We start from the raw sequence: 13,747 nt of genomic DNA on the forward strand, positions 1-13,747 counted from the left end.
TCTTTGATGGCAACGGGGGTTTCTTGCCGACAAGGCTTGTGACCTCGTTGTTCAAAGCGGTAACAACTACTGGAAGTCTTTTCACCCAGGCAGTGGACCGCTGCCCCTCAGGGAGTCGCATTTCCATGGCGTACTGGTGCCTGAAAAATCACTCAGCCAGGGTGCAGTTGAAATGTTCAACGATTACCTGGTCACGGTGAATGTCAACTCACCCGCGCCAGATGAAGGTTTTGTGGTTGTCGATCTCTTTCGTGACAGCGCCCATGAATTCGCACCCAGGATCAACCTGCAGCATTTCAGGCCATTTGATAGGCGAGCACTTGTAAATCTTCTGAAAAGCCTGGGCAACCTCATCAGAATTTTTCAAAGTCAGGGGTTCGGCCTCTATGTAGCGGCTGGCTACGTTGACAACGGTCAGCAGGTATTTGTAAACTTTGCGGCCACAAGGGAGCTTGTTGTGCGGGAGAAAAAACAGGTCCGCCTGATGGACCTTGTTGGGTGTGGGAACGCTGAATTTCGGCCGAGGAATTCGCTTCAGCGCGGGGAGGAATATCTGCCAGAGCGCTTGCTTGATGAGCCACTTTTTTGCGGTTTCTTCAGGTACCTTGGCGGCCTCGGCTAATTTTTTCATGGCGACGATACCTTTCCAGTAGCCCCCGGGGCCGTAGTATATCTTTGCGAGTTTGGTGTCCATATAAGTAAGGCATAAAAAAGTTTAAAGGAACCGGAAGGCTGCGTAGCCCAGAGCGAGCGCTCCAGTGCTTACGAACATGAGTTCACCGTTTTTCTTCTGGTCGCTTGGCTGATACAAATCTGAGAACTTGGGCTCCCTGGGGGGCGCCTTATGTTCGTCAGGATGCGCCTGGCTGTAGAGTTTGAAGACGTAGTCCGTGTTGGTGAAGTTCTGCTTGGCCTGCTCCTTTGTTTACGTGTCAGTCACGATCCAGTCGAGAAGTTGTGTTCAGTCTCGCGTGTATTTGGCATAAGCCGCTTGATAATCTTCGAGAGCTTTGTCGTGGCGTTTTTTTTCTTCAAGCGCAGCTGTCGCCCCTGCCAAGCGCCCTCGCCAGATAATTGCTTCCGATAAAACCCGTGGCGTTCAACACAGCCCCGCCAACCATAATCGCGATGCTCGCCATAGCTACATATTATCGGAAGCTTTTTTCAAATCATAACTCTAACTTATTCCTGTTTTCCTCGAATATTACAAAGTTGTTCGCAATCCAGTCGAGAAGGCCTTTGTGTTCAATCTTGTATTTTTCCTTGGCGGCTCGCACTTGGCAATCTTTAAAAAACTCAGCATCTTCTTTTTTCCTCACGTTTGTCTCGATCCAGGAGTGGTTGAGAAGTGAATTCTCGAAAAGCTCAAGAAACTTCTTGAGTGCTTCGTCGTAGCTCTTTTCGTTTTCTCTCGCGGATCTTGAAACGGCCTCATGAACGTCAATGCTTGCAATACTTGCCATTGCGCGATAATATAAGAGACTTTTTTGTTCAAAACGAAAAATTTCAAATGCTGTCGGGGAGGATTTTCTGATCCTCGACGTACTTTTTGAGTGCAATGCTGCCCGCCATGATGCCGGTGAACTTTACGTAATTCATCGGGCTGCTGCTGGGATCAGAAGTGAAATTCTCTTTCACAACCTTTTCCGCGGCCCAGCCAATGCCCACGGCTAATCCCATGAGAGTTGCGGCCTTGATGACGGTCTTGACAAGCTTGTTGTCGGACATGGTGCGTTTGATATAAGTAAAGAACAAAGGTTTAAAACAAAATCAATCTGTACATTCTTCTTCTTCTTCTTCTATCCTTTTCTTCTCTTCTAGTCTTTTCATCTCTTCTTTTATTCTTCTTTCTTCTTTTCCTATTTTTCTTCTTCTTTTTTTCTCTCTTCCTTTCATTCTTCTTGCCTCTGCTTCTTCGGCCGTTTCACACCACATTATGTCGAAAAGATGAGAGACTCGTAAACCTTTTTGTTGAAGTCGTACCATACAACCCCTATACCAAAAATTGCGATTGAATCGAAGAGAAAATGCGCAATGTGAAGTTTTGGCATCGTGATATACATTACATGCAAAAGTTCAAATCATTTTTTTAACCCTTTTGGTTGTGTCGCACGAGCAGGTTCTGGCTCCACACGCACGGGCTCAGGCGCGGGCTCCAGCATTTTAATTTTGTCGAACACAGGCTTGGCCATTGCCTTGAGCTCTTCCCGTTTGTAATAAATCCCGAGCAGGGAAACCCATATGCCGCCAATACCAATCCATTGGTTGTTGCTGAGACCATCACTCTGTGGGCTTTTGCCTTCTGTAGTCGGGGCTGGCTCAGGGCCAGCTGGGGCGGCTCTCTCCATATTTTCCCTGAGAGCCCTATAAGCCTCAGCATCTTTCTTCTGTTGTTCCCGTGCCTGCCGCGTTCTTTCAGAAACCATTTTGCCAGCAGCCACACGCTTGGGATTTTTTACGCGCTACGTGGTTGCAGTCGGAGTTGTCACTTGCTGTGTGATATCGGTGGCAGGTGATGTCTGGGTCTCGACCTGAGGTGCCATGACAGCAGGTGTACTCTCGGATTTTTCGGTAGACATTCTGAAGCAATGCGTATTCTAAGGAAATGAAAAAGTTTAATTAATAACATTTGTCGGCAAGCCCTCAGCAGTTGTTGATGATTGGCGACTGGTCTTTGTAGTTGCTGAGCCAGGTAGTTCATCAACGCCCTCAAGCGGATAGCCATATTCATCACAACAAGGGTGGCTCTGCTCTGGCAACTGTGGACTAAAATCAATATGTTTTGTGTGATGAACACCGTGTTGGCCGCAGCAAGAAACCGACCACACTTCAAAGCAAGGTTGCCGGCCAGATTGGAAAGCTCTCTGTTTATGTAGTCATTTCTCAGTTCTTTTTGGTAAGCATCAATGTCTTTGATTTTGACGGACATTCCAACCGCTTTGGATACAAGAAAAATAAAGCTGTCGATCAGGCTTTCCGTTGTCTTTGAGCCCACGTATGTCTCATAGCATTTGGTGAATTTCTCAACCTCTTTGTCGCTCAGGCGCTTCACCTGCTCATGGGTTAGCTGCACTCCGATGGCCTCTTTGGCTTTGCCTGTGGACACGAGCACGGCCAGCTGCTTGTGAAGAGCAGGAATGTCAGGTCCAACGGTTGGAACAATGCCATCAGCAGAACCACTCAGCGGCTCAGGCTCGGTTTAAAGGTTCATAACTTCTGCCAACGCGGCCTCTTCTACAGCCATTGCTATATACAACTTCATTTTTTTTATTCAAATAACTTAACCCCGTAGGGGTGGCGAAGCGCGAACAGAAGATAAGAGAACTTTCGCTCTTTCAGCTTTGAAACCAGACCTTTGTACTCATTGGGGGAGAGCTCGCCAGCGTAATCCTCGAAGATGGCTTTCGTGGTCTTGGCCGAGGGGGTGTAAAAGAGGACGATCACCGCAACGTTCTTCCGGAAGGAAGATGTTATGCCGGTCATCTTCTGGGTCAGCACCCAAACGCTGATGTCCATATGTCGGGCAGAAAAGGCGAGATTCACCAGCTCGCCTGTACGTCCTTTCACATGTTTTGAGGCTGCGCAGTCATTGAGTATTATGAGCGTGTTGGTGTCCTCAGAAAGCCATCTCCTGAGCTTCAACCATATGTCCACGTCGTGCTGCTCGCAGACTATCACATCCATTCTTGGATCGTTTTCGCCGAGCTGGTGGTAGGTCTTGTTGTGTGTGAACGTCGGGCAGATTAGCACGATGTAGTCGAACTTGCCACGGAAAGGGCTGTAGACCTGGTCCACCACAAACCTCGATTTACCTGAATTTGTTGGCCCCACAATGAGAGCGTTGAAGGGTATCTTGCTGGGGTCCATGTTCATATTCAATTCTGTACAGATTCCAGCTGTCTGTCCATAATGTTGAACTAGGAGTCGGCAATGACGAATATGTGGCAGTTCACGTTTCCTGAGCCTTCAACTTTCCTCTCGATATCCAGCTGGACACCGTCTGTACTGTTCACAAGGCGCTTCCCACTTCCATGCATTTCTTGGTCCGCCATGGACCGTGTATCTATCAGAAGCCCGAAATTATCCCCGGTATAAAACTTTGTTGCATTCATGTGCTTGGTTTTGTTTTTTTCCTTCACAAAGAAGCGTTGGGCCTCTTCCCACATGTCCTTGCCTTCGACACCGTTGTTGTAAATCATGTTGGGAGAGCCGTTGATCGTGACGCTGACTTTCGTCAGATCCGGGAAGATGTATTTTTCTGACTCTCTGTCTCCATCGGTATAAGGCTCTATGAAAAGTAGCAGGAGGGCTTTTAGCGACCTTTTTTGGGCATCGACTTTGATGTTGAGCCTCGTGTTGGTGCCTTTTTTGAAGACCACCACTTTGGAACGCATCATCTGGTCATAGGCGAACTCTTTGGTGCTAGAGTAAAGGCTGTACGCCTCATCCGCCAGAGTCTTGCTGCGGATCATTTCGTACTCGAGCTGGATGTTCGTCAGCTTGTATTTCAGCTGGGTTGCATCAGTGCCAATGACCACATGTTCAGCTCCAGCAAGGGTTACTTCAAATACGAGGTCATTATAGAGAGCCTGGGGGTAGAAAACACTGTGATCAGTTACGATCTGATGGTCAAGCCTGATCCGGTACTTGCTTCCGTATACCTCATTCAGCTTATTTTCCGCGTCGACGCCCAATGTCTTCTTGTCTCCCGCACCTGAGGGGATCTTGCATAGATCCTCGCTCTGAATCTCTTCGAGAAACATGCCGTCTCGCTTTTCCTGCGACAGGAAAAGGTCATCAAAGATTTTTTAGACGCCGTAGCCAACCGTGTCTTCCAGGGTAGAGCCTCCAAACTTCACATGTAGCCTGTCAACGAGCGCCCGCGTGACGTTCTGGACAAGGAAGTTGTTGGCGTGCCCTCCAGAAAGGTCGATGTTAAAAACAAGCGCTAGCGAGCCCGGCACCAGAACCTCGTCCACGTTCAGCTTGGGCACTGAAACATACAGCGTATTGCTAGGTTTGGCTTCAGTGCGGGAAAAGGTGATTTGCTTGACCGCGCGCTCGGCCTGCATGGCGCATAATGTCTTTTTGCTGTACGTTGGGCGAAGGTTCTCTGGAACTGACATTGTATAAAACCCCAGCAATTATTTCTAATTTGAAAATAATAGGCTTGCAATATATCGCTATGTGGGCGGAAGATGGTGGCAAATTTGGTTTCAAAGACCCGGACCTTGACAATCGGATTGACCACGATGATGATGAACAAGAGATTGAGAGAACCCAACCTTTTCAGCAAGGCGCGGCATCAACTCCCTACCAACCTGGCGCCCCTACCACAGGGGTGAACAAATGGAAATGTCTACTATGCGGCACGAGCAGTTTGGCCTGCCTCACACTTCTTATGAAGAAACCCCTTTATTAGGCGCAGAAGGTGAACAGCGAAGATTGTCTGTCAGTTTAAAGAGTGTTTTTCCAAAAGCAAGTGCAATAAATCTAGAAACTGTATACATCAAGGACCAACTGCACGTCAAAATGAAGGGCGTTGGAAAAAAACTTTATAACCTCTTCACCAAAGAAAGGGGGACAGGCAGGCAACGGCTAAATCCAAAACTTTCAAGAGAGATCAAAGACTCTCTTGGCCCGATGGCACAAGAAGTTATTGATCAAGAAAATGAGACCATAAGAACCGTCTGACAAAATTTGATAGATGCTGAAAAGCAATTAAAAGAGGCGGAAACGCTCACCTCGGAAAGGGAAAAAGCCTCACAAGAGGTGCAGGAGCTTAGACAACGAATAGAGAGAACTCAAGCAAAGATTGATGCAATTCAAGATGAGCAGAGGTCCAATTTTGAAAGTGAGGTAGAACTGCGCAGGCAGAAGCATCTGCAAAAGAATTTACAAACAGATTTAGAAAACGCAAAAAGAGGTGGCCGCGCTTGAAAAACAAGCAAAAAACAAAGAACAAGAACAAGCAAAGGTACACAGAAAGAAGCTTGAACGCAGAGTCAATAAGCACTCGAGAATCCATTCTCTGGCTATCGGGAAACATGACTCGATTAACCTCGCCGTCTCACAGGCTCTTAATGATAATCGGGTTTCTGACACGGAGTTTCAACTGATCACACGTGAACTGCAGAAATATCACCAACTTAAAGAGACTTTGCGCTCGAACTTTGCACGAATAGAAACAAATCCAATCCAGCCAGATATTGAAAAAATAAGAAACCAAGTTTGGGACCAGGTTCGGGAAGAATATAGAAAAAAACTTGCGGATTAAACCGCAGATTTGAATTAAATTTTGCGCGAAAAAACACAAAACTTTCTCTTAGTCTTATCAAAAACAGGTGATTGTGTTACACCGCGTTACCTCCACGCGTGACGTTGCGTGACTGGGTTACGTTACTGTCACGCGTGACGTTGCGTGACAGGTCACACAAAAGGCCAAAACCCTGTCGGGGGTGCTCGTTGGCTAGGACTTTCCCGCTGCTGACAAGGCGGCTGTCGCCCGTTTTACCTCCAGACGAGGTTTGAGGTCCCGAGGGACCTCTGAGCACCCCCCAGTCTCCACTGGGCTGGGGCGGGTTCACCCAGGGTTGTTGCCGTGGACGGCCTCACCCCATACCCCTGACAAGCACCTGTACGTGCCATATTAGGAATCAGAGGTGGGCACCCTCACATCCAAAAGCACCTTCATTTGCTCGCTGATAAATTGTATAATTGTTCAAGCTATATACATTGATCCAGGCACCTCCCCTTTCACTTGTGGTGTTGCTTCTCTGTCCTTTGCCTAAATTTCGCAGTATATACACGTATGCATGCGCTTTTGGGTGGCGAGATGATGTCATGCTAGAGCTATATTTAGAGGTTGGCTGAATAAATTATATCCCAACAGTACTTCTGAAGGACAAAATGCTTGTGCTTTTCCATGCGATTTGCTTTATTTTCATGGAACTTTCTAGCAGAAAGAGGCCAGACAGATAACATATCAAGTCGTTGAAGCCATGCGAGAAGCAGAGGAAACTTAAACGGGCTCGATTGAGTTCCTTGTTCAAGGAATATCACATCTTACAAGCAATCGAACGCTGTGATCAAATCTTGCTATTTTCTCGTTTCCTCCTGCTCGCTTCACTTTGGCAGCTTCTCTGGTGAAAAAATAACTTATAGCGCGTTGACTGAGCATATTTTTTTGGTAAATTCTGTTCTGGTTCGTCATTTTTGGCCCAAACAAAAAAATTTTGAGTTGTCCTCCATGTTTTTCAGTACTGCTCATCCAAGGGGCCTGGGGAATATTTTGTTCCAGTCTTTCTGAGAAAAAATGTCCTGCAACTAGAAGATTTCAAAACAAAACTTTGCTTCGAACGAAGGTTAGTCGCCGCCTTTTTCGCTAACACTCCCTGCCAAAAAGGAACAACTCGTGCCAATTATAACCGTTCCAAGAGCATATTTCTAAAAACTTCGTGTAATCGTGGTCTTCTTCTATGAGAAGTTTTGGCCCCTTCGGTGGCCTTACGGAGGGTTTATGAATAGTTCCCTCCCTTTCAAAACAGGGGAAACAGCAATCCTGGAAATAACAGTTCGGATATTCAATGCAAATTACCATTCGCACAATTTGCTGCTTGAATTCGCAGAATGGCAGTTTTAAAATCTTCTCGTGTACCTTACCCCACCCCATTTCCTTTTTTTCCTTAATTTTTAGCGCAATGTACTCCTTGAGAATCATCTCACGAAGCTCTGGAGGGAGGCTTTGAATGGTCACGGAAAGTTCGCAGCTTTCTTTCCGGCCCCGCATCAGCCATGCGCACTTGTTTGTCGCTCGAGACATCGCGGCTTGGGCGGTATAACAGCGGGATCGTTTGTTTCCAATTGTGCCCCTCCCCCTTTCCCTTAAGTTGTAAGTAGTATATAGGAGATTAACCAAATAGTATTTTGTACCACAGCCCTTTTTTCCGTGTTTTAAATCCCCCAAGCTTAACTCCTGATACTTGTGAGGGAGCTAAGCTTGGGGGATTTAAAACATGGAAAAAAAGGGCTGTGGTACAAAATGGTATTTGGTTAATCCCCTATATACTACTGAGCTTTTCGTCGGGGAAAACGAAACTGTCCGTAATATCGGGGTGTCCGTATTAAGTGGGTGTCCGTAGAGCGGGGTTCCACTGTATCTATATATAAAAAAAATTCACTGTGCCGTTTTTGAATTGTAAGCCCCTAAAGCTGAACTTAAGGGTGGTTTTAGGAGGTCATACTGTTGCTATGGTAACCTATTGTGTCAAGAAAATGAAAACAACATGTTCACCAATGATTGGGCACATTTGTGATACCATGACTGTAGCATCAAGTGATAAAGAGTGGTTAAAACGACCATTCAAAATCTAAGTGTTGGAAACTGTTTTGAGCCACCTTAAGGTAGTTTTGAACAAATTGGCAAGAGAAAACTGCCCAGACAAGAGCTGGCTTTCAAGAGATTCAACAAGGTCGGTCCTAATTCGCACCAAGCCTACAGGTCTCAAGTACCTTTGGGAGCTTAATCAAGAGGTGGCAAGGGCTTGTGGGAGTTTAAACCACAGGCAACCCAAGCTCTCTCTGCGAGGAGTTTTTTTTTTACTTTTAAAGCGAACGTTCAGCGTAATGTGACATATGGCATACACTATTGCATAACGATCAAATTTGACCATGCGAAACGTGACTGTGGCCTTAAAGTATATGGAGGTGTTGTGTTACAACGGTTTGAATTTATAAAGATTTGTATGGGAATGCAACGGTTTTGCTTGAAAAGTCATGTATTCTTATATTTTGTGAATAAAATCTACTTACTCTGTTGCTGTGTTCTATTCTTTGTTGTTTGCCAGCTACTCAGGCCGATCTAACACGATTTCGGTGAGTTATCGTTCTGTGGGTTTCCACTACTAAATGAAAGACAAGGCCAGACACTGATTTCCAGAGTGCCAGCTGCTCGAAGCGAATAAATCCGCTGAAAATAACCCTACCAGCTCAATTCCTCGGTAGAATCAAAGAAGAGATGTTGAAGTTCCATGTCAGTCCACTCGCTACGCAGTTCCATCCACAACGCCTTCGCTACAAAACATTTCTTTCAAGATTGCTTCGCTCGCAAATTCGAAAACGGCCGCTTCACAAAAGTTAATCCACTTTTGCAGTGTCGGGTAACTATAATTAGCCCGACCGGGGGGTAGTCAGTAACGATTTGTCGGCAGCCAAACCAAAATGCTCCACGGGTAACCGGGCACTCTCTTTATGGGTTTGACAAATAAAGCACGAGGGTGCCCAGGGAGCGTTTTGGTTTGGCTGTTGACAAATCGTTGCTGACTACCCCCGGTCGGGCTAATTATAGTTACCCAACACCGCAAAAGTGTCCTAACTTTTGTGAAGCGGCTGTTTTCGAATTTGTGAGCGAAGCAATCTCGAAAAAAATGTTTCGTAGCGAAGGCGTTGTGGAGGGAATTGTGTAGCGAGTGAACTGACATGGGACTTCAACATCTCTTCTTCGATTCTACAGAGGAATTGAGGCGGTAGGGTTATTTTCAGCGGATTTATTTGCTTCCAGCGACGGGCACTCTGGAAATCAGTGTCCGGCCTTGTCTTTCTTTTGGTAATGGAAACCCACAGAATGATAACTCGCCGAAATCACGTTAGATCGGTCTGAGCAGCTGGCAAACAACAAGGAATACAACACAGCAACAGGGTAAGTAAATTTTATTCACGAAAAATAAGAATAATTGGCTTTTCAAGCAAAGCTGTTGCATTCCCATACAAACCTTTATAAATTCAAACTGTTGTAACACAACACCTCCATATGCTGCAAGGCCAGAGTCACATTTCGCATAGTCAAATTCGGTCAGTATGTAATATTACGTGCCATATGTCACGTTAGCCTGAACGTTCGCATAAAAAGGGGAAAAAAAGGATAACATTGAGAGCTTGGGCTGCCTGTGAGGCCGATAGCTGTAAGCTTACATCTTCAAATCGCCTTATTTCAAAAACGATCACAGTGACCCATCATTTTTTGGCTTTTTGGCAAAAGTTGATCTTCACCTTACTTCATGGGCAGTTCTAAAATAATCTATCCGTGGGAACATTTTGGATACGAACGTCCTCAAGTTACAACTTCTTGGAAATGTTAGCACAGTGAGACAGGATTATATTCAAACGTTGAAAAATCTCATCTTCTTCTGCGGATCTAATTTGTTATAATTTTACATAAAGTAGTACTGTCAGCTGCATCAAAGCGTGAACACATAATGAAAACAACATAATTTATATGACGGGGTAAAACTACTTGAATATTCTGATCTACACTGGACCATGGCTGCACTTCATTTTACAAAAAGAGTGGAACACAATACTCCGTAGCAAAAAAGATGGTGGCTGTACATTTTACCACAATACCATGCGAGCCTTACACAGCCCATAAAGTAAATGGAAAGCCTCGGTTTTGCAATTTTATCCCACTGTGACAGACATTATGTACGCTAAGTTCGTAGGTGTTACAACTTCTCTGTCTGTTTTAAGAGCATTGCTCAAGGTTTTGTGCGCTGAGAATTATGGATAAATGTGCCAGTCACCACTTTTTATCCTACGGAGGATTCCTTATGCTAACATTAGTTGAAAGGCCATTCTGGACAATGGTTTTGCAACCGGTTAGCTTATGTCAACAAGGTGCTAGGAAAGGTTGTCCTTCTCTGCCATATTATATTATTCTAAGTTGAAAAGGTCTTCATATAGTCTGGAAGATTCAAGAATACTTTGGTTAAAGAATAACTATTTATGGCAATGAAGTTGAAACCAGCCAATTTGCGACCAAAACCACAAAGCTTGTTTGTGAAGATGTTACATCAGCAGAAACCACACCCTGTCTAATAATATTGCCGAGCCCAGGACCCCAAAGTGGAACACATTTTTAGTCACTACTAAACTTTGAGAACACATATGAATACATTACCAGCAGTATGAAGGATTTCCTCCGCAATTTTCTTCGCTTTGGCTTCCGTCAGGTCGTGAAATCCAAAGAGAGGGAACAAGTCATGGGGGCGATCGATAATGTGTACAAGTTCTTGAAAGTTGACTTCACTACCAATGGTGACAATGATAATTTTAGCATTTTTCTTTTGGAGCAACTCAGCTGCTGGAGAAAGAGCATCTGGATTTTCCTGCGACTGTATCCCAGCTGTCATCAGAACCACAAGCTTGTCTTTCTCTTCTAGGGAAATCCTCTTTACATTTGCCAGATCAAAAGTTTCAGCTGCAGTCTTGAGAGCTAAATCGATTCGTCTGGCTTTACCATGCAAACCTGTGGGCTTGGTTCCGTCTTTACAAAATTGGTCAGAGAAATCTGATTTAAGTGGTATCAAGGTTTGACAAGCCTCCCCAAATGCTATCAAGGCAGCACTGGAATTCCTTGTAGTTAGTTTTAAATACTTGGCCAAGTACTCAACAAAGCAAATTTGCTTTTGAAATTTTTCGTCACATATCTCTGATGAAGAGTCAATGGCAAAGACAGCATTGCCATCCCATTCTAAAACAAGAACAGATGAAAAATAACTGCTTTACTGTAAATCCCCTGCATGGAATTAATCACTTAGCACTAAACAAATGAATACCTCCTAAAAGCCACAACTGACCACTCCAGTTGGATATACACAAATCACTGAATTTTGCTGTCATCTTGTAATACTAAGAATTGTGGAAAAGAGCCCAGAAATAATATCCCATGTGAAATCCTTCTGGTACCGCCGCTTCTCCCTTTCTGGAATACATGCTCAAGGGCTTCTAAGATATCTATATTCATTATATCTTTTTCTAACTTTAAGCCATCCACTGGAAGGCCTGTTTAACATTTTATGACTTCATTTTTGCCAAACCAGCAGCTATATCTCCCTCTAGTTATGCTATCACTCACTCAAAATGAAAGAATCTAACCTTTACTAATACTTCTCAAACTCATTAATAATTCATCAAGCTAAAACAAAGAAAATCACAACTGTGAGGGAGGTTTGGATACCCAGTCTTAATTAGCCCAGATTTTGACGATTTTACTTCTCCGTTTACTCCTTAGTTTTTGTTTTGATTGAGAAGATACAACAAACACTCGAGGCAGTGTTTCATCGTCTATCCAAACACCCCGAATTTTGTCAAAAATACTCCGCTGCGCGTCGTATTTTCAACTCTCTTCTCGGTGTTTGGATGTCCCGATGAAACACCGTCTCTAATGTTTGATATATTACTTAAACTTTTAATGCTGGCTTGTTTCAACTTACCACGCTTCAAAATAGAATCAACTTCCTCATCAGTGCCCATGACAGTATCTCCATCTATACAAAACAATGAGGATAGGGTTTTTGATACATGACCACAGCAATGTAAAATACCCATATACCTACCAGTATTTATTACTTAATTCTTAAGAGGATGGCCCTTGGAAGTGACAAGGCCTACAACATCTGTGATCCTAAACAGCAGACCAACCTAATACCACGTAATAGTTTTCTTGTGCTCATTCCATTTGAACATTTCTACTTCTTGTGCATTCTGTAACGGTGCGCAATTACTTGAACCAGCCTATTTATTGCTGGGTTGGTTAGTGAGTACACATTTTGCCCATAATGCAAGGCATGGTTTACACACAACATGCATTCCAGGATTAAAATTGACAAAATCAACTATTCCACCAAATGCACTACTAAAATGAGAGCACAATTTTCATAGTTACCAAATCAAGTTAAATAAACTGTTACTAAAACCAGGAACACCAGAATAGCAGCACATTGCTAACCACTATGCTCTGCTTATGGCTTACAACCTGAAAAACTGGTTGCCATCTGTAAAAAATTAATCTGAAATCAAACTGTAAACATGTACCTGCAGATGACATAGTGCACGTGCAAAACTGGTGCGAGAGACGTAAATATTTCACTTACCGGGGAGGGGACAGGAAAAAATGTGCTGGGCACCAAAAACGATTTCAAAAAAGTTAGTACTATGGTTAGTACTACATTTTCTCCTACGAAATGGAAGTGGCAAGCCCATTTACTTGCTGATTAGTTTCGGGTTGTGTGCAAATGGTATTTAGACAGTACTTTTCCTAAATCAGAGGAGAGATTTCAGGCACGCTGACGCAGCCATTGCTTTTTATTAAAAACCTACCAAAAGTAGTTTTTGTGTTACCATTTGCTAAGAATTTTAAAGATCTGCATCTACAGTTTTTACGAATTGTAAGCAAATCTACGGGGCTGTTGTGTAGAGGTTGGATTGTCATTACAATAACAACTATTGGCAAGAGCTGGGTGTAAGAAACAAGTAGTTAAAAGGAATTAAAGATCCTAACAGTGCAGCCACGTTACTGGAGTTTGGGAAACGGAGAAAGTAAATGACCAGTATGATAGGATGCTAAGACACTAGAGGTGAAAAATGGAAGCAAACAGGTATAGGGAGTACAAGATAAATTTTAAGAAAAAGGAATTTACTCATTGACAGTTACTTATCTGGGGGATAGCATTATCGAGCATTTGAACACCTGTGCCCAGATGTCTAGGAAAGAGCCACCATGGAGGATCTTGTCTTAGGAGCTGCCACTGCAGTGACTGGCTGCATGGGCATCCATCATTACCTTCTCTGACAGTCCTATTGTAACTTTGACATGAGACAGGACCATCTGTATCCACTTCAGTGTTGCCCCTGGGAGTCATTGATACTGATACTTTATTTAACCTCGAGCAACAATTGGGCAGATGGAGCC

At 44.1% G+C, this 13,747-nt stretch overlaps 1 protein-coding gene across 2 annotated transcripts in view; it reads right to left on the reverse strand.

Annotated features, from left to right (window-relative positions):
- Positions 1 to 13,747, reverse strand: part of LOC145491498 (uncharacterized) — a 38,120-nt gene that overhangs the window by 7,351 nt on the left and 17,022 nt on the right. For both annotated transcript variants that reach the window (XM_081470740.1, XM_081470739.1), the window contains 2 exons: positions 12,270 to 12,323; positions 10,955 to 11,527 (listed from right to left, as the gene is read on the reverse strand). In XM_081470740.1, the coding sequence (XP_081326866.1) occupies positions 10,955 to 11,527; positions 12,270 to 12,323 (627 nt within the window). The remainder of the gene's footprint in view (positions 1 to 10,954; positions 11,528 to 12,269; positions 12,324 to 13,747) is intronic.

This window comes from Orbicella franksi, chromosome 6, assembly GCF_964199315.1.
Source record: "Orbicella franksi chromosome 6, jaOrbFran1.1, whole genome shotgun sequence".
Lineage (NCBI taxonomy): Eukaryota > Metazoa > Cnidaria > Anthozoa > Scleractinia > Merulinidae > Orbicella > Orbicella franksi.